Raw genomic sequence first — 23,192 nt, 5'->3', positions numbered from 1 at the left:
AACTTTCTACACATAACCAGCAAGGCCAAAAACCAACACTGAACGTCCGTGACCTTTGATCCCTCAGGTGGCACTGCATTAAAAACCAACATCACTGTGTAAACGATCTTACCGTGTGGGCTCAGGAACACTTCAGAAAACCACTGTTAGTTAACACAGTTCGTCGCTACATCTACAAGTGCAAGTTAAAACTCTACCATGCAAAGTGAAAGCCATACATCAACAACATCCAGAAACGCTGCCGCCTTCTCTGGGCTCGAGCTCATTTGAAATGGACAGACGCAAAGTGGAAAAGTGTGCTATGGTCTGATGAGTCCACATATCAAATTGTTTTTGAAAATCATGAACATCGTGTTCTCCGGACAAAAGAGGAAAAAAATCATCCAGACTGTTACTAGTGCAAAGTTCAAAAGCCAGCATCTGTGATGGTATGGGTATGTGTTAGTGCCCATGGCATGGGCAACTTACACATCTGTGATGGCAGCATCAATGGTGAAAGGTACATCCAGGTTTTGGAGCAACACATGCTGCTATTCAAGCGACGACTTTTTCAGGGACGTTCCTGCTTATTTCAGCAAAACAATGCCAAACCACATTTTGCACATGTTACAACAGCATGGCTTCATAGTAAAAGAGTGCGGGTACTAGACCGGCTTGCCTGCAGTCCAGACCGCTCACCCTTTGAAAATGTGTGGCGCATTATGAAGCACAAAATACAACAATGGAGACCCCGGACTGTTGAACAACTGAAGTCGTACATCAAGGAAGAATGGGAAAGAATTCCACCTACAACGCTTCAACAATTAGTGAGTGTCCTCAGTTCCCAAACGCTTATTGGGTGTTGTTAGAAGGAAAGGTGATGTAACACAGTGGTAAACATACTGTCCCAGCTTTTTTTTAAATGTGTTGCAGGGATCCATTTCAAAATGAGCAAATATTTGCACAAAAACAATAAAGTTTATCAGTTTGAACATTAAATATCTTGTTTTTGTGGTGTATTCAAATGAATATAGGTTCAAGAGGATTTTCAAATCACTGTATTCTGTTTTTATTTACATTTTACACAACATCACAACTTCATTGGAATTGGGGTTGTACTTGATATGTTTTGTGAAAAAGGGAAGAGCGCTGACAACAGAAAGAAGAGCCAAGCAGATATTTCAGCAATCATCACTGTTCTCGAACCACAGTGAGCTATCAATACCTTTTCTAAATATCTACATACACAGGATAACTGATACCATCTGCATGTGGTCGATCTGCGCACCTCACAAAATCGAAGTGACAGTGTTTCAAGGACAGGATTACCACAGAAAAGTGACAGCATTAAATACAATATTAATAGAAAACTGGGAACCAGTCAAACAGACCAGTCCCCCATCCCACTTCCCAAAAAATAACCACCTGTCTGCCACAGCAAGGTGACACATGGGCCTTTTCCAGTTGCTCTGGTCTTCATACCACATGGCCATAATGTTGTAGGTGGCACTCACTCACCATATAAGAAGTACCCCTCATCTTCACATCTTTAAAAAAACTGCTTGTCTGACAGTCATTCTAGCAAAATGTCTCTACAGAGAGACTCTTTACCAAGACAAAGCACAATCACAATACCCTTCATTCTGCACATTCATGTGAATGCAAAATGAATAGAAATGGTGAAGTGTTAGGGCAAAGGAAGATTATTGGGACTGAACCTATGTCATCAATTGTGTCCAAGTCCCACAACTATCCAGTAAGAATGAAACCACAAGGACAGTGAAGACTCAGACCTTCATCTTCCTCTAAAGATATCACCATCACCACACACGTCTGTCCACTGACCTCTTATCTTCACCTCACAGGCTCTCACAGGCATGGATATCACTGCCAAGATAAGAGAAGCTCTCAGCAACTTTGATACTTCCACTGCATACAAACACGCTGTTGATGGCCAAATCCAGGAAGTCACTGAAATCCTGGATCATAGTCTTAATCCAGAACAATTCTAAATCCCCGTACTCAAAATCAGATTTTTCAGTAAGGACTGCAACAAGGAGATCCGCTGATTCCACAAAGATCTCGCCATCTTCCACGAAATCAAATTCAGTAAACCTTTACTCTATGTTAAAGGAGTTCAACTGGACTCAACAACCTTAAGCAACACCCAGTCCATGTGTTCAATGAACAGAGTAGAGACAAAGATCCAGCCACAAAAAAAAAAAAAAAAAGAGGTCAAAGACTGTCCGTCCTCTCAGCATATCACTCATGGTGTCTGCATAAAGGGTCAGCAATGATACACAGCAACTTATTGGGCAGCCTGTGAAATACTAGGATCTCGCACAAAGTAGTGCTTGCATTAGCCAAGTACACACTGCATATAGTAAAAGGATGTCCAAAATCCTAATTAGGATGAGACCTAATTACACACATGGACAAAACTGTTGGTACCCTTCCTTTAAAGAAAGAACAAGAGTGCTCTGAGAGCACAATATCCCCAGCTGGCAAATGCTGCTTTGGTACAAGTGCTTGCTATAATTCTGATAACGAGTGTTGGGAACATTTTATATATATATACACACACTCAACAAAAATGTAAACGCAACACTTTTGGTTTTGCTCCAATTTTGTATGAGATGAACTCAAAGATCTAAAACTTTTTCCACATACACAATATCACCATTTCCCTCAAATATTGTTCACAAACCGTCTAAATCTGTGATAGTGAGCACTTCTCCTTTGCTGAGATAATCTATCCCACCTCACAGGTGTGCCATATCAAGATGCTGATTAGACACCATGATTAGTGCACAGGTGTGCCTTAGACTGCCCGCAATAAAAGGCCACTCTGAAAGGTGCAGTTTTATCACACAGCACAATGCCACAGATGTCGCAAGATTTGAGGGAGCGTGCAATTGGCATGCTGACAGCAGGAATGTCAACCAGAGCTGTTGCTTGTGTATTGAATGTTCATTTTTCTCTACCATAAGCCGTCTCCAAAGGAGTTTCAGAGAATTTGGCAGTACATCCAACCAGCCTCACAACCGCAGACCACGTGTAACCACACCAGCCCAGGACCTCCACATCCAGCATGTTCACCTCCAAGATCGTCTGAGACCAGCCACTCGGACAGCTGCTGAAACAATCGGTTTGCATAACCAAAGAATTTCTGCACAAACTGTCAGAAACTGTCTCAGGGAAGCTCATCTGCATGCTCGTCATCCTCATCGGGGTCTCGACCTGACTCCAGTTCGTCGTCGTAACCGACTTGAGTGGGCAAATGCTCACATTCGCTGGCGTTTGGCATGTTGGAGAGGTGTTCTCTTCACGGATGAATCCCGGTTCACACTGTCCAGGGCAGATGGCAGACAGCGTGTGTGGCGTCGTGTGGGTGAGCGGTTTTCTGATGTCAATGTTGTGGATCGAGTGGCCCATGGTGGCGATGGGGTTATGGTATGGGCAGGCGTCTGTTATGGACGAAGAACACAGGTGCATTTTATTGATGGCATTTTGAATGCACCTGCCATTCATCAACCAAGACCCCGGTTCAACCCTTCCATCTTTGCCAGAAACTCAAGTTTTCACTTCACTGTATCTGGCTCCTCTGTTGATTTCATAGAGTTTTTGTGTGTTCCTATGCAGTCCTTTTTCCTTTGTGCTTTCTGACGCAGTCTTTTGTCTTGGTGCTACAGTCAGCGTTCCTACTTTGCACCTGTAGGGAGCGATCCAGTGCTCATACTGTGCTTGCGCTCATCTGCATGCCACTCACCTATGTGTGTTGTTCTTTCCTCAGTAATCCTGCACTCAAGTCGGCTCCGTGGGTGGCCACCTGGCTCCGGTCACCTTCATCACCACTGCGTCCTCACTCTCTGGCTGTGGTTTCTGCATTCATCATCCACCCTAGTTCTCCCCAGTCATTATGCTTGGTTCTGATTCCACTGGACTCCCTGTTTCACCAGCAGCCCAGACTGGGTCTCCATGCTCCAGGCCTCCACAGTATTTCCAAATTCTGTTGCACATGTCTGTATAATAAATCCTGTTGATTTTGTCCATTCAGCCTTCTGTAGTTTGGGTCCACAATTCCGTTTGGGTTTCAACTGTAACACTTTGGTAACTATTGATATTATCCGTCTCTTGAATTTCTCATCAAATTTGCTCTTGTGGCCACATCCAGGGAGGTTGGCTACAGACCCGTGGACCTTAAAACTTCTGAATATGTGTAACTGTAGTCACAGGAACGTCAAGCTGCTTGGAGATGGTTTTGTAGCCTTTAACATGCTTGTCAATAATCATCCTTCTAATCTTCTGAGAAGCTCTCTCCTTAGCTTTCTGTGGTCCAAACTCAGTGTGTTACACACTAATACCACACAGCACAGTGACAACTTTTCACCCTTTAAATAGACAGACTGACTGATTACAAGTTTGAAGACATCTGTGATGTTAATTACAGGACACACCTTAGTTTAACATGTGCCAATGGTCAAATTATTTTCAATCTTTTCTAGGGGTACCATCATTTTTGTCAGGCCAGTTTCATTATTTTTTTTATTATTATTATTTTTTTTAATGATTCTGTTGAAACTCAATTCAAAAGTAATGTCTGATTTTCATTAGTCAATTTTCAGTAATTTTTTATTCATTATTACTTTTGTCAGTTTAAAGTTATTTCAGTGACCATTGTGGACTTCTCTTTACTTAAAGGAACAATTTTACCCAGGTTTGCCTATTTGAAGGATGAAAGGAAACTGAAACATCAGAAAACACCATTTGACAACCTTGAACAGATTTGAGGGGGCAAGATTCTTACTCTCATCCAAATATGATTCCAGGCACAACTTCACCCCATAGCAATATTTCACTTACGTACTTGTAATTCATGCTTTACTGCATGTACACAAGCTGCTCTTCATGCTTGCTCTCTCTTCCATGATGTACACACAATCTCATGTGCAATCTCATCCCTCATGTCAGTGAAGCACACACATACAAGAGTGCAGCAAGAGCTCCAGCTGAACCAATCCCAAAAAGACAAACTGATATTTCAGCTTGTGACCGCCCTGGATTTGGGTCATCAGGATGGATGGCTGGATGGATGAGAGACCGAGTGAGCAAAGTTTAATGCCATGTTGGCAGCGATTAGAGAGATGACCAAAATAAATTCAGACCAGTGCACCCAATTCTTGTTTTTAGATTATGTTATACAATCATTCCACCTTGGGAAAAAAAAACTGTTCAAAGAAATCATTAAAAGTCAAAAATTACCATGACATTCATGCCAATGATGACTGTATGTAAATGTCTGACCACAACCATACTGATACTGAAAGAGGATGAATGATGGTGCTATCCCGAGCAATATCGCCACTTGAAAGAAAAGCGGGTGTCACTCCTGAAAGACTATGCCCCAAAAGGGGGCACTGAGGTACTTCTCCAGATTCTACTCAAGAGTGCGATACAAAGGTCCAGATCCATAACCTACATGTCCAAAATGAACCAGGGTCATGGTTAACTTCCAGGCTGGCTCAGAGAGTTACCAGAGACTCTAAATGACCATGACAGGACCAAAGAACAGGTAGCTCAGTGGATAAGGACCGAGGCTGCTCATATGTAGACCTCGGTTTGAATCCCAATAATGCTACCTATCTGTGTCCTTAGACAATACACTTAATCTGCATTGTCTCATTCCATCAAGCTGTAAAAAATGGGTACCAGCCTTAGTTAGGGAAGTAAATGTGAGGCATCACTGTAAAGTGCTTTGAACATCTGCTAGACAACAAGTCTTTTTTTAAACAGTCTTTCAGACACCCTACAGATGAGGACAAAATTGTTAACATCCCTATGAAATTTAATGTTTTCTTCAAAATTTATCTAACTGCTTCTTTAACAAAGAAAGGAATTTTCTATGCAGCATTTCTAAACATTTGAGTTTAATTTTGGATGATTACTTTACTTTGAATATAGAAACAAAATTATTTCACAAAAATCAAAAACTAGTAGGGTCAAAATTATTAGCCACCCTGATGCTAATTGGGCAGCACAGTAGATTAGTGGTTAGCACTGTTACCTCACAGCAATATGTGCAATATGGGACTAAGATAATGTGGGACCAGTGCAATATGAGACGGATGTCTGACCAGGATGGTGCAATTTAGAGGTTTCTGAGCTCACATCATCCCCCCCCCCCCCCCCCCAAATCCCTTGATGCTCTTAATATTTACTGAGGTGTGTGTGTGTGTGTGAGCATTGTTTTTGAAGATGCACAAGTAAATTTCATTGTGCTGTTTTACTGTGCAATGACAATCAAGGTAATTCTGATCATTTTGAAGAAAATGTTAAATTTCATAGGGGCTAATAATTTTGTCATCTATAAATAACTTTTCAAGTTTATTCAGGATAAAATGTCAAAGGGTTCCTTGAAAGTACAAATATGACATGACAGATCAATACTGGCTGTTAAAAAGTGAGTGACCTTGATATGATGGTCAAACGTCAGGCTCAAAGGTCATAGTGTCATTTAAAAGTACACATATGTCTTTATATAAGTGATCAATTGTAACTATGATTGGAATTTGCTGTATTTGTATGATATTGGACGTTATAAACTGAGCGACTGATATGATGTTTCAAGGTCATCCAACATCAAAGGTCACATACGACTCCTGATGAGTGATCAACAGTAACCACAGCTGTAACTCATTCTATGAGATACCGGTTGTTAATAAGTGACCTTGGTTTGCCTTTTTGAAGGATGAAAGGAAACTGAAGCATCAGAAAACACCATTTGACAACCTTGAACAGATATGAGGGGGCAAGATTCTTACTCTCATCCAAATATCTGATTCCAGGCACAAATGGTCAAAGTGTATTGAGATGCGTGAATGCATGCCAGTACCACTAGATGGTAGTGTTACATCGGACCTGTGAAGCTGTTAACAGAAGAGAACCTTTGTCATTGTACATGTAACATACACACAATGAAATATGTGCTCTGCATTTAACCCACCCTAATTACAGTTAGACACAATCTAACCACTAGGAGCATAAGCATGTTTTTGATAAGCATGTTTCCACACCGTGGAAGTGTGAGATACTGTAGTTCCAGGCTGGAGAAAAGCATGTTCAGAAGGCTTATTGGTGTGAGTGCACAGAGGTCATTCAAAGTCCACACTACATGCCAAATTTCAGAAGAATTCATTGAACAGTTGAGAAAATGTCTGGATGGCACAAATCATGCACATCTTATGGCGTATGAATCATGATGGAATTAGTCCTCGGACCTCTGGTCCAAAGGAATAAAAATAAAAACTTTAAACAACACAAGCAGGATTACATAGAGCGATTGGTTCATTTGTGATCGCTCATACACACACACCTACAGTAGTGTTCAGAATAATAGTAGTGCTATGTGACTAAAAAGATTAATCCAGGTTTTGAGTATATTTCTTATTGTTACATGGAAAACAAGGTACCAGTAGATTCAGTAGATTCTCACAAATCCAACAAGACCAGGCATTCATGATATGCACACTCTTAAGGCTATGAAATTGGGCTATTAGTAAAAGAAAGTAGAAAAGGGGGTGTTCACAATAATAGTAGCATCTGCTGTTGATGCTACAAACTCAAAACTATTATGTTCAAACTGTTTTTTTTAGCAATCCTGTGAATCACTAAACTAGTATTTAGTTGTATAACCACAGTTTTTCATGATTTCTTCACATCTGCAGCATTATTTTGCTCATTTACTAGTATCCTTGGGCTCACTGTCTTGTTGAAACACCTATCTCAAGGGCATGTGCTCTTCAGCATAAGGCAACATGACCTCTTCAAGTATTTTGACATATCCAAACTGATCCATGATACCTGGTATGCAATATATAGGCCCAACACCATAGTAGGAGAAACATGCCCATATCATGATGCTTGCACCACCATGCTTCACTGTCTTCACTGTGAACTGTGGTTTGAATTCAGAGTTTGGGGGTCGTCTCACAAACTGTCTGTGGCCCTTGGACTCAAAAAGAACAATTTTACTCTCATCAGTCCACAATATATTCCTCCATTTCTCTTTAGGCCAGTTGATGTGTTCTTTGGCAAACTGTAACCTCTTCTGCACGTCTTTTATTTAACAGAGGGACTTTGCGGGGGATTCTTGCAAATAAATTCGCTTCACACAGGCTTCTTCTAACTGTCACAGCACTTACAGGTAACTCCAGACTGTCTTTGATCATCCTGGAGCTGATCAATGGGTGAGCCTTTGCCATTCTGGTTATTCTTCTATCCATTTTGATGGTTGTTTTCCGTTTTCTTCCATGTGTCTGTTTTTTTTTTTTTTTGTCCATTTTAAAGCATTGGAGATCATTGTAGATGAACAGTCTATAATTTTTTGCACCTGCGTATAAGTTTTCCCCTCTCCAATCAACTTTTTAATCAAACTACACTGTTCTTCTGAACAATGTCATGAACGTCCCATTTTCCTCAGGCTTTCAAAGAGAAAAGCATGTTCAACAGGTGCTGGCTTCATCCTTACATAGGGGACACCTGATTCACACCTGTTTGTTCAACAAAATTGACAAACTCACTGACTGAATGCCACACTACTATTATTGTGAACACCCCCTTTTCTACTTTTTTTTATTAATAGCCCAATTTCATAGCCTTAAGAGTGTGCATATCATGAATGATTGATCTTGTTGGTTTTGTGAGAATCTACTGAATCTACTGGTACCTTGTTTCCCATGTAACAACAAGAAATATACTTAAAACCTGGATTCATCTTTTTAGTCACATAGCACTACTATTATTCTGAACACTACTGTATTTGTCCATCCTACAGAAACAAGCAGACCCACATGGTATATCCTTCGTTTTGCCAAGCACTGCTACTACCAGCGAGGACGACAAAGCTCCATCCTCCTCCTCAGCTCAGTATTTTTAAGGCTCATAGAAAATGAAAGAATGGACAGTCTGAGGAAGAACATGGCATCAGTACTAGTGGTTAACCGATTAATCTGTTGTCTGATGAATGGAGAAGAATAATGGCATTTTTCCATAACCTGCATTAACCCATTAAAACGGGTTTGCATTTGAATTTTTTGTCCCTGAGTCCTGGGACACACTAGGTATTGCAAATGTGAGTCCCAAGGCCCAGCTCTGGCTCACAGTATTGAAAATTGTGTGAAAATAAATGATCAACAGGTATCTTTGTTGTTTGGGAGATCAGAAGATGCAGTTTTTTATAACCCTTTTTCTTTTAACCCTCTGGAGTCCAGGGTATAATTGGATGTTTTTGACTACTTTTGGTTTTCCCTTCATACGATTCATATGATTTACGATTAAAAAGTGTTTACCTGGCCTTGTTTGGTGTCATTTTTTTTTCCAGCGCAACCTCACCTGTGTGACTTTATACTTTCTCATTCATTCTGACCTACTGTATTAACACAGTGAACCTAAAATCACACAACATAAAAAACATTTTTTTAACTGTGAAAACCACAAACTTGTCTAACGAACCATTTTCACAACTTAAAATACATATGTACAAACATACAAACATATGTACAAATGCAGCAAAAAACAAAGTTAAATACTACACAAATACAGGAAATGCTTCAGGCATTTTTGTACAATTACTTACAAAACAGTCAGGTATCACAATAACATTTAGAAAGTAAATATAAATTGTACACTAAAAACAGAGTGCAGGAAATGCTAATGCTAAAGTATTTACAAAACAATCAGATGTCAAAATAAGATGCAACACAAATTATTTGTGCCACTCAAAATTACAATTCCTGGCCAACGCAACACAGGGGCACATCACAGGCCTGACACTTCCACAGTGTGTCACTCCTCTTCTTTGTCTACCTGAAGGCACCTTTGGTACCTCTATCTGCCTTTTATGTTTTTTTGGTGAGGATCTGTGCCTGTCACAATTGGCACAGGATTGTGGTTCTTGCTCCTGTTCTGTGGGACACTTGTTTTGTCTGTGCCACACAGCTGACACACCAACTCCACCATAAAGTCCTTGGCTGGGCTGCACTTGCTTGACACTGCTGATCTCACAATGCAAGATGAATGCATTTGTGGTAGCAATGTCAAGGAAGTGCAGCAACACTGTCCTGTACCAGTGTGCAGCTTTCCAATGGGTGGAGTAGTACTGGATGAGCTGGTCAGATAGGTCGATTCCACCCATGTTTTTATTATAAGCCAACACTGGGGTAGGACAAGGAATGTCTTTCACCGTCCAGCATCCATCCTTCTCATCCTTCACCCTTCTCCACATTGTCTCACCCGAAAACACATGATGGATGGTGGAGCACAGAGACACCTCCCGTGTGTCCATCCACTTTACAAACACCAGAGGCCCCTCTCTTATTGTTGTGTGTTGGGGGGGTGTGTGGCTGGACATTTGGGTGTTCTTTTCTTTTCTTTGCTCTCCAGGTGGTATGCAAACTGATTTATTGTTTGTGGAGAAGGTGCTGGCAGAAGAGTCCTTCACCCTCATCAACGTAATGTGTAGCACCTGTGGATGGTGCTCACGTGCAACCTTAAAGACTTTCAGCTGAAGCAGATAATGAGATGGCATTCTGCATTTGAGCCATGTGTGATTCAAGCAGAATTGCCGGGAACTAGACCTTGTGATGTTCATTTGTGAGACGCTGAGGACCGCGCCTGGGTTTGACACATCGTGCTTGTGAAGGAGGACGGGTGAGGGACACATGCTGTCAGCACACATCAGAGGTGATTGATTGTCGGAATAATTGTTAACAGTAACTTGGTATTTTGTTACGCAGTATATTTGAACATTGATGAGAATTGTGCAGCTTGCTTCTCACTGCCGTGGCGTGCGGACTGATGATCCTCCACCTGTTGTGAGAAGCTGCTCATTTACATAAAGCTTAAATTCAGACCTGAATGTGTTGCTGATAGTGTGTGCCTTTGAAGGATATTAGTTGTAGCTGCTGACTTACCTCACCTTTTCTATCCTTCGCAGAGTCGGTCTGTCGTGTCCACCTGGGGGGTGTTTGACGGTGAACGTGGGTCCAGAAGCGCCGGGCTTCGATCCGTTTGGGTGCTGGAGAGCGTGCCGTCCTTCACTCCACCAGACTGACGCAGTTTACGTTTTGTACACTTTGTATTGCACAGAAGGGGGAAAAAATAAAATTGTTGTTATTGGAACCGCTTTCTGGTTGTTTTAGCGCTGGGTTCCGTCAGACGCAGGTCCGCTCCTCAACCCGCGTCGACACATAACACTTATAGATCCTCTTTCAGAATTTTTTGTGAGAGCATTTGCCCTCCCTCTGGGGCATCCTCATCTGTTCTCCCTGTATGTGCCACATTCCCCAAACTTCATGTTAGCCAGGTCCATGAACAGTTTGGGACTCATCTAAAAATTGTCCATGTAAATGTGGTACCCAGTACCAAGTGAGGTTGGCTGGTTTAGGTTCATGACCACATCGTATGACAGCCTGTGTTCACTTGTGGTCACAGTCTTTCCAGTGTAAATGGTGAACTTGAGTGTGTAGCCATTACTTGAAACAGCCAACACAAAAAGTTTCATAACCCCATTTTGTTGGCTTGTCCTTCAAATATTGAGTCATTCCAGTTTTTGCCATCGTCGCCACCATCCTTTCATCCACTTCCTCCTCGGGTGGTAATAAGCCTGGCAGGCACTGAGGATGTCATCATAAAGAGGCCTGACTCAAAACAGTTTGTCATGACCTAGTGTTCCCTTTTTTCTATCATTTTCTACATCCTCGTCTGGATCACTTAGGTGGATGCTCCAGAATATCGATCTAAATCTGTCTCTGGACATTACTTTTGCTAGAAAGGGCACAGACAAAATATTATTTTGTTTCCAGTAGTCCTAGAGACTTGACATGTATATCAGAAGTCCAAAAAATTTGTACAGATCTTCCATTTCAATGTTTGTCCAGTTGTATTATTTCCCTAATGCCTTGTTTTTTTGCAAGAATTTTATTGGTGTTTGTACAAATTGTTCTAATTGTGTCAGTTGTAAAAAACAAAAGCAAAAGGTGTTTTGGAGTTTGGGTGGAAAGTGTATCAACCTGGACTCCTGGTGTTCTCCGAGACTGAAATCTGCTTACTGCTAGAGCGGTGTCTATGTCCTCCTCCGTGTTCCAGCAGTCAGCGCTGGGGCATGTCTCTGCTGCGCGTCCAAGCGGAGATCTGGATCTGGAAACAGAAGTGCACGCTCCAACCCTCTGTTCAGATCTCTGTGTGCACATTGGTGGACACGGAGATCTGGAGGAGCAACCAAACCACCTGCTTTGGTTGTTCCTCCAGAACAAAGGAAGGATCATCTCTTTCCTCACCAGAATCCTCACTGCCTGTTTCAGACTCTGACAACGCACTGCACACTCCGTCTTCCTTCATATTCATAAGACGCGTCATTTTTACAAAAAAAAAAAAAAAAACAAATAAACAAACAACAAAAACACACTAATCACACACTTTCCACCAGCAATAAAGAGAAAGCGTCCACACAATCAGACCCATGTGGGGTGGGTGGGCTGTGATCAAACACATGTGGGGTTAGTGACTTCTGACTGGTGGAAAATTCACGAGCCAGCCAACCAATTAGGAAGAAGGAGTCATATTTCTTCCCACCGCTGCAGTAAGGAAGGAAATGATCCTTTTCGCTGCATTTGTGTACATAAATGCAGCCAAAAAATGACAATAATATTCATGAAAACGTATGGTGTAAAAATACTCATTTATGAGTATTTTTTTGATAATATATTTTTATAGTTTGTTTTTTTTAAGTATAACTTCACTTATACTAGGCCTAAAATTTTAAAAGTGCTATAAAGGCTGAAGTCTCTATATTCAACACACATTTAACCCCTTCTAAGCCTGCATATCCCATTGATGGAAAATTTCACTTTTTATTTGTGACATACTGACAAGCCAAAATGAGACGGGTGTAAAAGGGAGCCTCAGAGTGCAGCAGATTGAGTGTTATGTCTGCTTAAATCGGTCATGTCTGTAAAAAGCAAATCGTCTGCAAAAAGTCCTGTGCCAAATTTTTTTAAAATTTGGCACAGGACTTTTTGAAAACTATATTTTATACATTACACATTTACATTTTACAGTAATTTTTCATTGAAATTTTATGATTAAAAAAATTACCATGGTTATCTGTAATATTTCATAATCATATATCTTATATATTTATCTCCAAGATTTTTAATTAATTCTACCTCTGCCTCATCTCTCTGAAGGCAGCTGCTGCATCAGCACAATCAAAGTGGACATAACAAGGCCCATCGATTGTTACTCGCAGCAGCTCATTTTCCCTCTCTTCTGTCAGTCTGTTTCTTAGAGGGGTTTTGGTCGTGTTCACTTGATGCCTTGATATATCTGAATAAGACACAAATCATTCCTCCCCAGTCTGTCTGCTTCAGCCAATCAAATTCTTGCAGCCATTTCAACTGGAAGGACCAAATCTTTTTGCTTTTTGAAGTCATCCTGAAATAATCTGCTCAGCACCTTTGGAAAGAAAGACAGGTGCACTGTCAGGATTTCCCCTGATCCTGGTTTCAACTTTGTTTTTACCAGTGTCATTTATTAGTTTCTCCACCAGATGGCGCCCTCAGTTTTGTTTCACACCTGGATCAGATGAGTGACTGATTTCTGATAGACTATTTAAAGCCAGACTTTCTGTTCTTTAATTTCCAGATTCTTCCAGGAGCTAAGCCAGATACTTGCATGTTGCATGTTCTTTTCTGTCTGTTGCCTTGCATTCCTCGTTTTTCCTCGCCAGCTTCCGAAGCCTCATCTATGATCCAGGCAGATACCGGGAGGACCAAACCTGACTGTTGCCTTGTGAACTTGACTGTGTCTTCCAGCTGTGCGCTCAAGACGCTGAAGCTTTCCGCAGGTTAAGATCAGGTAACACTGGCCTCCCCCTCTAATTGCCACATTAGAGTGAACTGTCTTTTCCTGATGTTCCATACGATTCCAGTACGGCTCTCAAGCGGACCTGGACCCTGGCACTAACAACCTGCACCGCAACTTCACTTTGGGAACTTCTCGGCTCCCGTTGTGGAGCACGTCTCCACTAAACACCAGTTAAGTTCTTCTTCGTCTCAGTGGGATCCTGTTCTCACTTGTTCCTGTTTGTGACTGTGCTATGATAAAGAAATATTCCAAAAATTCTGTTTAAGAACTGCATGAACTCTGATATCAAACAATTGAAGAACCCAGCCCAGCTGTATCAAGTCCTGCTTAATTGGCGCTGCACTTCAACATGCAGCACTTGGCTTCTGACCTTTGGATGCAACTTATGAACTATGAACAATTGCTGAACAGTGAACTGTTTTCTTAAGAAGATAACTTAATTTCCTGAACTCTGAAACAACCTGTGTTAACCCTTTTATGAACTGCGACTGTTTGAAGCTCCAGCATTACGAGTGCATTTCACTCACTCTGTTTGTCTTCTCCCTTAGTTCCTGGTTTTGGAGGCGAGTGTTCCACCTGGCCCTGGTCATAGAATCCTCAGTTGACATTATCCTTCAAGACTGACTCAGAATCCTGCAGCACCCGGATTTCGACCGCTGCGAGTAGGCTGACTCTCACCTCAGCAGGCCAACTTCATTTCATTGTTTAATGTTAATAAATCTCCTTTCATTCATATTCTGTCGTGTTTCTTGCTCCCTTGCATTTAAGTCCATCGCCAAGTACCACTCCGGTCCCGTCTGGGCCCCTAACCGTAACATGAAAATTAGTAGGTATAGCTTATATATTACATTCCAATTCTAAGGTGGAACTGTGCTAGTGTACTAAGGTATATATAAACATCTAAAAGGAAGAGTAAAATAGAAGAGTAGAAAAGAGTAGAGTAGAGCCACTTAGGTGCCTGGTCTTGAGAATCAGGGATGGTAGGTTGAAAAGCTTTTTTAATCCCATGGGAACTCTCCCTACCCACCCAAGCGGCTCAAGAAAAAGGGCTATATATAATAATAAATAATACGACATAAGAAAGATAAGACATCATATATATAACTGATAATTAAATAATAAGGGTAATAAACAACATATTCAAAAATATGGTATTATATAATATACAAGGGTAGGTTTTAAAACTTAAATATTAATACAGGAGAAGATTGTAGTATAGGTATTTTAATATGTAGACTAGTAGTAAAATTAAATTATAGTTAGTAGGCTAAGCTATAAATATGGTATTTTATTATAGAAACAGAAGCTATGATGTAATGTGTATTGGTATCTATCTAAAGTAACTCTGCTAGCATACTATACAGGACTGTGAAATGAAAATTGTGAAATCCGAGGAAAATTTGCAGGGGGGGGGGGGGGGTAGCTCCCCAGGAGCCGGGGTCTAGGGCCCTGTGGGGCCCCAGAATTTAATTTTTATCTAATGATACTTTTTCAGCATCTCCTGGAAGAACAAATCTCAAAATTAGTGGATATTTAAATGATCCTATATTCAACCTTTTATTTGACCTGTCAATGATGATGCTGAAATAACAGAATATGACATGTAAGTAGGACCTGGTATGATTTTCCTTTAAATTGTAAACCAAATTATGCATTAACTCAGAACAATTAAACTACATGAAATTTATGAACACTGAAAAGACTGTTAAAGCATTACAAAAACCACCGCTAAAGCTTGGAGAATATTTGGAAAATCATGGTAAAATATCAATAACATACCTTATAGTAAAAAGTCACTTATATTCTTGTATAAATTCATGCAGCCTAAATCCATTCAAAGCCACAGTCTTTTTTACAATGAAAGAAAGTCTAGATTAGTGAAAAAAGTCACATAATGTTGTCTAAAATCCTGTTTGAACAGCACAATATTTATTTTCCAGAGAGAAAAATTCTTACCGTGTTTTCCTGAGAGGGCACAGTTCACTTTTCTCGTTTCTTTTATCTTTCAGGTGTGTTGATGAAGCCAGCGACAATTCCACGGATTCTTGTCCTTATAAGACTTTTTCAAAGCCTTTCTCGCCATCTTCTCTCTGTGTGACGTCGGTCCATGACACAGACATGCTGCACAAATCTTTTTTTAAAAACTTGAAAGCTCTAAAAGTCTGGGATATCCACATGCTAAGTTTTGCTTAAGCGTCGCACAGGAGCCACACAGCGTTGCCGCAGCAACCAACCAGTCCTGCTTTACAAGAACTGTCGTAACAGCGCTACGCTCTGAGTGGCATTTTTCCTCCGTGAAACTCCGCGGATCCGAGGAAACTGATTTGTATCTGGAACACACAGATCAGTGTCCGCAGACTTATAAAACATATACAAAAAGGGAACGCTTTGCGATAAGCATTTTAAAAACTCAGTGATGATCACGATTAAAGAGTACAACACTAACACCCCCCCCGACCCCCCCAATAATGAAATCCGCAGAATCCCACGGATCCACGGAGTTTTCACAGCCCTGACGATAGGAAAATAAAAAGCATAAGCTATATGCTATCAAATGGAAACCTAAGAACTGTGGTACTATATGTTGATATATTTTAAAGAACACATAAACTAATGGATAATTAAAAAACTACACCATGTAAAATAAAATTGTAAATAACGAAAATACTCTAGTTATAGTTAGAAGAGCTAAATTAGCCGATAATAAGCCAAACGTACCTAGCAAGCTAACAAGACAAACAAAAATGGTAATTAGTATATGAAGTATAATAGCGTAGTTAAACCTACAATAACGGTTTTAACAAATACATATAAAAATAAATGTGGACAAAAGTATGAATGAACGTGGGTTATCAAACAGAAACGAACCAACTATATTGTAAGCTACGATAAATGGTGCTACAGCCGGCTAGATAAGCTAATATTAGCTGTTAGGTATAACTAATAGTACCATAGTACCTCTATTATTAATTATTCCATAAATATAATAATATTAACAAAGGGGGGGAACATGCACATGTATAAAGATTTGAAATTGACCAATCACAACCCAGCTTACAATATCTTGGAAAATCAAGAGCATGTTTATATTGTGGGTGGTGGTCGACGCGCAATAATGGCGGACACCATTGTGATATTACAGAACCATAAATACAGGTAAACCTCGTTAACTTGCTGAGTACAGGAGCCAAAAGCCAAAAGAAAACAGTAATACAACACAAATTAAGCAATAAAACTAAAGTACTAAACAGCTACTTACACACCAACACCACACACTACAATTTATGCAGACGTTGAAATAAAAAGTATATAAGTAGTATTAAGCACATAAATGGATCAATATCGTGACAGGTATCAAGTTTTGAGAAACAATATAGAGCCCTATAGTACGTTATATCTACTACATCAGGGGTGGCCAAGTTCGGTCCTCGAGAGCCACATTCCTGACACTCTTAGTTGTCTCCCTGCTCCAACACACCTGAATCCAATGAAAGGCTCATTAAAAGTCTGCTAACAAGTCTTTCATTGGATTCAGGTGTGTCTTTCATTGGATTCAGGTGTGTTGGAGCAGGGAGACAACTAAGAGTGTCAGGAATGTGGCTCTCGAGGACCGAACTTGGTCACCCCTGTACTACATCAGCTGAGACACAACACAGAAAACCTTTGTAGATGACAACTAAACAGTTAATCAATTTAAAAGTAAATGAGGTGTGAGTTTGATACCCATTCCTGGCAGCAAGGTGCAGAGGGGTACAGCCAGAGATATCCTGGTAGTTAGGATTGGCTCCTCTCTTCAGCAGCAGAACCAGGCACTCCACTGAGCCACAGCTAATCACAGAGACATAAAATAAACCACTTCCAGTCAGATCACAACTTTCCTACACGCACAGACAGGACAGATTTAATGTAATATTGGAACACATTTAAGTTATCCTCGAGCAAATTAAAACCCCATCATGAACATTTGCTCACTTTATGATTTCATATCCAATCAACTGCCACAATTCTTCAGATAAGCTGAACTTAACACCATGAAAATGAACAACTGAGCAGATCTCAAGCTGTGTGCATTCAGACAGAAACTACAAAATGTGTTTGGACGTTTTCCATTATTCTTCCTTCCTGTTAGGGGTCATCACAGCAGATCAATCATTTCCGTCTCACCCTGTCCTCTGTATCTTTTTCTGTCACACCAACCACCTGCATGTCCTCCCTCAGCACATCCATAAACCTCCTCCTTGGCCTCCCTGTTCTCATCCTGCCTAGCGGCTCCATAATCAGCATCCTTTTCCCTATATACCTGGGTCTGTCCTCTGCACATGTCAAAACCATGTCACCTATCTGTGCTGTCCCTCTGATGTGGTCATTCCTAATCCTGTCCATTCTTGTCACTCTCAAAGAGAATCTCAACATCTTCAGCTCTGCCACCTCCAGCTCTGCCTCTAGTCTTTTTGTTAGTGCCATCGTCTCTAAGCCATACAACATAGCTGGTCTCACTACTGTCTTGTAAACTTTAACAAATCACTCCTGCCACCTTTCTCCACCCACTCCACCCTGCCTGCACTCTCTTCTTCCCCTCTCTACCACACCCTCCAATACTCTGAATAGTTGACCCCATAATTAAAACTTCTCTACTTTCACCACCTCTACTCCTTGTAATCACACTATTCCGCTGGGCTCCCTCTCATTCACACACATGTACTCAGTCTTGCTCCTACTGACTTTTATTCCCCTGCTCTCCAGCATGAATGTCTGGGTCTCCAGGCTAGTCTCAACCTGTTCTCTACTCTCACTACAGATCACAAAGTCATCTGCAAACATCATAGTCCATGGAGACTCCTGTCTGATCAAGTCCGCCAGCCTGTCCATCACCATTGTGAACAAGGACTTAGAGCTGATTCTTGATGTAATCCCACCTCCACCTTGAATGAATCTGTCATTCCCACCGGATATTTCACCGCTGTCACAATGTCCTTGTAAAATGGTAAATGGACTGCATTTATACAGCGTTTTCCATCTGCATCAGGCGCTCAAAGCTCTTTACAATTATGCCTCACATTCACCCCAATATCAAGGTGCTGCCACACAAAGCGCTCACTACACACCGGGAACAATAGGGGATTAAAGGCCTTGCCCAAGGGACCTTAGTGATTTTCCAGTCAGGCGGGGATTTGAAACCATGATCTTCTGGACTCAAACCCAACACCTAAACCACTGCACATATCTTGCACCACCCTCGCATACTTCGCTGCCACTCCAAATGTCCTCATAAAATACCACAACACTTCTCTTGGCACCCTATGAGAAGCTATCTCTAAATCCACAAAAGACACAATGCAACTCCTTCCAGCTGTCTCCATACTTCTCCGTCAGCGCACGCAGAGTAATCATTGCATCTCTAGTGCTCTTTCAACATAAAAACAGATTTTCCCCTGTTTTCTAAGGGTAGCTTAGAAAACTAATCGCTTCCTGAATCACAGAAGGGCTCCAGCAGCAGCTGTTCACAGAGCTGGAAAAAGCATTTGGAGCCGTCTAAAAAGGTAATTAACCCTCTGGGGTCCGAGGGCATTTTTCGACAGTTCACTCGCCTGGCATAAATGTTTTATTATTGCTGTTAACAGCTCTCCCTGCATCCCACAATTAAGTTTTACATCTCTTTTTTTAGAACCTGTGCTTTCATTATATATATGATTTTGTTGTGTTTTATAAGTGTAATAAAGGTTTACAATCAAAAATAAAGAAAAAAGTAAAGCGGAAATAATTTTCCACACACATTTATACAAAACACACAGCTAACTATAATAAACAACTGTTTTGACACTTTATAAAGGTAATTTGAGGTATTGTGTGAAAGACTGTACAACAAAAAAGTTCAGACAATAAACATAAATGCACATTTTGAACAATATATACAAAATGGTCTATGGGTTTATGTTCCAGTCTGAGGAGCAGCCCCTCTCCCTCACCTCATTGATATGGTAAACAGTGCTTTACGCCAGAGGGAGAGAGCCACAGAGTAATCCAGTAACATTCAAATGCAAACTAGTGGAGCAATCCTGATAGTTACACACTCTTTGTTTGAGCACGTGAGATTGTCATGCGAAGCTCTGTCTGCTTTCACTTTCGCTGTGCGTAATGACGCAGGGCGCATTGGAGGAGTTAGGGGGCTATTCAAACAGTCCAACTAGTAAGATATCGTTCCTGAAAATGATCTTTGGTTTATCATGTAAGGTAAATCTGCCCTACGATTGGATTTTGGAAAACCATGTGACGGTGAACCGAATCCAAATGGACACTCACATTGCGCACGTCATCACACAGCTTCTATGAGGAGTACAAAGATGGCCAACAGCGGATCAAAAGTCAGCAGAGTTAACTTTTCAGCAAAAAAAAAAAAAAAAAAAAGAGTAAGTTTCTATCTCATATCATTAAAAAGTTTTTTATAATTTAGTAAAGCTTGGTCCCAGCCATCGTATACGATGGCGTCGGCCCCAGAGGGTTAAATCATGTTTACATTGTCATGGCATGGTGAAATAGTTGCATGTTCTTTCCTTCTAGTGTGCAGCTGTAAAAGTATGATATATTTATGATATGTTATTATGATGTGATAATTATGATAGATTTAACATCTCTTTATAATCCCTCAGACAAGCTGCGCTCTAATGTGGTGCACTGATCCAACCACTCACACTGTTCACTTCTTCTTTACTCCACTTGATGAGCGGCAGATCGCGCCATGTTAAAAATAAAAAATAAATACCAGGTGGTACCCATGGAACCATATCGTTCCACTGATGTGGAATAAATAAAAAAAGAGCTGGTACCTGTGGAACCACATCGCACCACTGATGTGGATTAAATAAAAAATAAATACCAGCTTGTACCTGTGGAACCACATCGCGCTGCTGATGTGGAATAAATAAAAAATAAAAACCAGCTGGTACCTGTGGAACCACATTGCACCACTGATGTGGAAGAGGAAAAAAAAAAAACAAAAAAAACATACCACCCACTGGATTCGTACCTGCACTTTACTGATTGACACCCTGAAACTTACCGCTGAGCTACTGTCACTGGCCTTGTTAATGTGCGGGAAAATGCCTGAAATGAACAAAGAGATAGACGTATTTAAAATAAATAAATAAATAAAACCATACACCATAAAAAACACATTCTCTTATCAAGCGGGCAATAAAATATGATCCGTCTGTTCCTCTGTAGATGACCCATGGTCACAGACATACAGTCATGAAATGACATGAATGAGAAGCAGATTGCTCTTATGTCCACATCTGCTGGCGCATGTCCTGCCCGACACGCGTCTTGTGGACGGCGCGCCAGAACTGACACGTGTCATATGGAACAGAGCTCACGTGGGTGATGTTAAAGTCAGATTACCCACTGCATGTTATGATCTGATGGTCTGTTTCAGTCTGGTGTTGCAGAGAGGAAGCGTGCGCACACTCGCTGCAACCCACAGTATATATCGCCACAGCGACATATGTTTTATTTATGTCCACGTGATGACAGCAAACAGACACACACACATCACAGTGGGCAGTTGTCAGTCCATGTCTGCCCAAACACAGTACAGTAGTTCAGCTGGGATGTCCAGAATGACAGATCTCCACAGCCGCATCAGTGGGTAGACACACCTCCTGTCAGTTCAGCGCACACACCAAAGCCACACTCGTGGGGAACTCGTGGGGCACACTCTGTCTTTCAGCCGCTGGTGTGCACAAATAGTTGTAGCAACAGGTGTACGAGGTGTTCAAGACAGGGACAATTTTACACATTTTGCACACGATTCCTGCTTCATGCGCACTTCGACCAAATTTCGCACAATGTGTGAAGGGGCCCTTAGTGTTTAACTTCATGCACAGATCACTATATGCCTTTTCGTGAGCCACCACCAAGTCTCCTTGTCCTACTTCCACTATTCAGATGTCACACCCAGCAACTTCCCAGCTGTTTCCATCACCACATCTGCAATACTTTTCTAATTGTCCAAAATCACTTCACTTCCATGCAGTGCCTGTCTCACCTCCTCCCTGAATTTGACAGGACAGACTTCCTCCTTCAGCTTCCATCATCTGATCCTTTGTTGAGCTCTCACTCTCTCCCCCTTCCTCAAAGACATACGGCAAACTATCATCCAATGCTGTCTACCTTCCCTCTCCCCTGCCACCACCCTACAGTCTCCAATTCTTTAGGTTGCCTGTATGCATCTTTCATCAATCCACTCATGTCACCCTGTGCTCCTCCTTTTTCTGAAAGTAAGTATTTACCACAGCCATTACCATCCTTTTTGGAAAATCTACCACTGCCTGCCCTTCCATATTCCTCTCCTTGATACAACATCTACCTATGATCCTTTCACCAACAGGTCCATTCAGGTCTGCTCCAATCACCACTCTTTCATGCCCGGTACACTGTCCTCCACCTCATCTAACTCACTCAGCAATTTTCTTTCTCCTTCATTTCACAACCTACCTGCGGGCATATGCACTGATGACACTCATCAGCACCGCTTTAATATCCAACTTCACACTCATCACCTTATCAGAAACTTGTTTTAGCCTTCAACACACTCTGAACATACTCTTCTATTAAAATGATTGCCAACACCATTTGTCCTGCCATCCACAAAATGACAACAGTATGAAGCCACTGAGATGCTCCTGGCCTTACTTGCTCCCACATGGTCTCTTGAAATGCACAGGATGTTTGCCTTTCTCCTGTATATCATGTCAACCATCTTGCTCCTTTTACCAGTCACAGTGCCAACTTTCAAAGTCTTGACTCTCATTTCCCTCAATTCTAACTTTCTTCCTCTCACACTGCCTTTGAACAGGTTCTCCTCCTTTTGTCCTTTGTCCAACAGTAGCCCAATTTCTAGTGTAACCCTGCTGAACAACAGCACCGGAGGCTGTCATTGGTACTCGGAGCCTCTGCTGATCCAGTATAAAAATTCCATTTGTGACCTGCATGTTTTATGTGGCAAGATTTACAGTGGATGCCCTTCCTGACACAACCTTACTCATTCATCCAGGATTGGGAATGGCACTCAGATTGTACTGGATGTACACCTTCTTCTTCTGTCAGCTTCCCCCCTTTAGGAGTTGCCACAGCAGATCAATCATTTCCATCTCAAGCTGAATGCTGTATCGTCATCTGTCACACCATCCACCTGCATATCCTCCCTCAGCACAGCTATAAACCTCCTCTTTGGTTTCCCTCTTCTCCTCCTGCCTGGTGACTCCATGCTCAGCATCCTTCTCCCTATATAC

At 41.3% G+C, this 23,192-nt stretch overlaps 1 protein-coding gene across 1 annotated transcript in view; it reads right to left on the bottom strand.

Moving 5' to 3' along the window:
* hace1 (HECT domain and ankyrin repeat containing E3 ubiquitin protein ligase 1) overlaps positions 1–23,192 on the bottom strand; it is a 205,808-nt gene that overhangs the window by 157,366 nt on the left and 25,250 nt on the right. Inside the window, exon 4 of the mRNA XM_034173953.1 lies at positions 17,626–17,730. Coding sequence (XP_034029844.1) covers positions 17,626–17,730 — 105 coding nt within the window. The remainder of the gene's footprint in view (positions 1–17,625; positions 17,731–23,192) is intronic.

The sequence above is a fragment of the Thalassophryne amazonica genome, chromosome 7 (genome assembly GCF_902500255.1).
Source record: "Thalassophryne amazonica chromosome 7, fThaAma1.1, whole genome shotgun sequence".
NCBI classification, from domain to species: domain Eukaryota; kingdom Metazoa; phylum Chordata; class Actinopteri; order Batrachoidiformes; family Batrachoididae; genus Thalassophryne; species Thalassophryne amazonica.
This window is presented reverse-complemented; position numbering and strand designations above follow the sequence as displayed.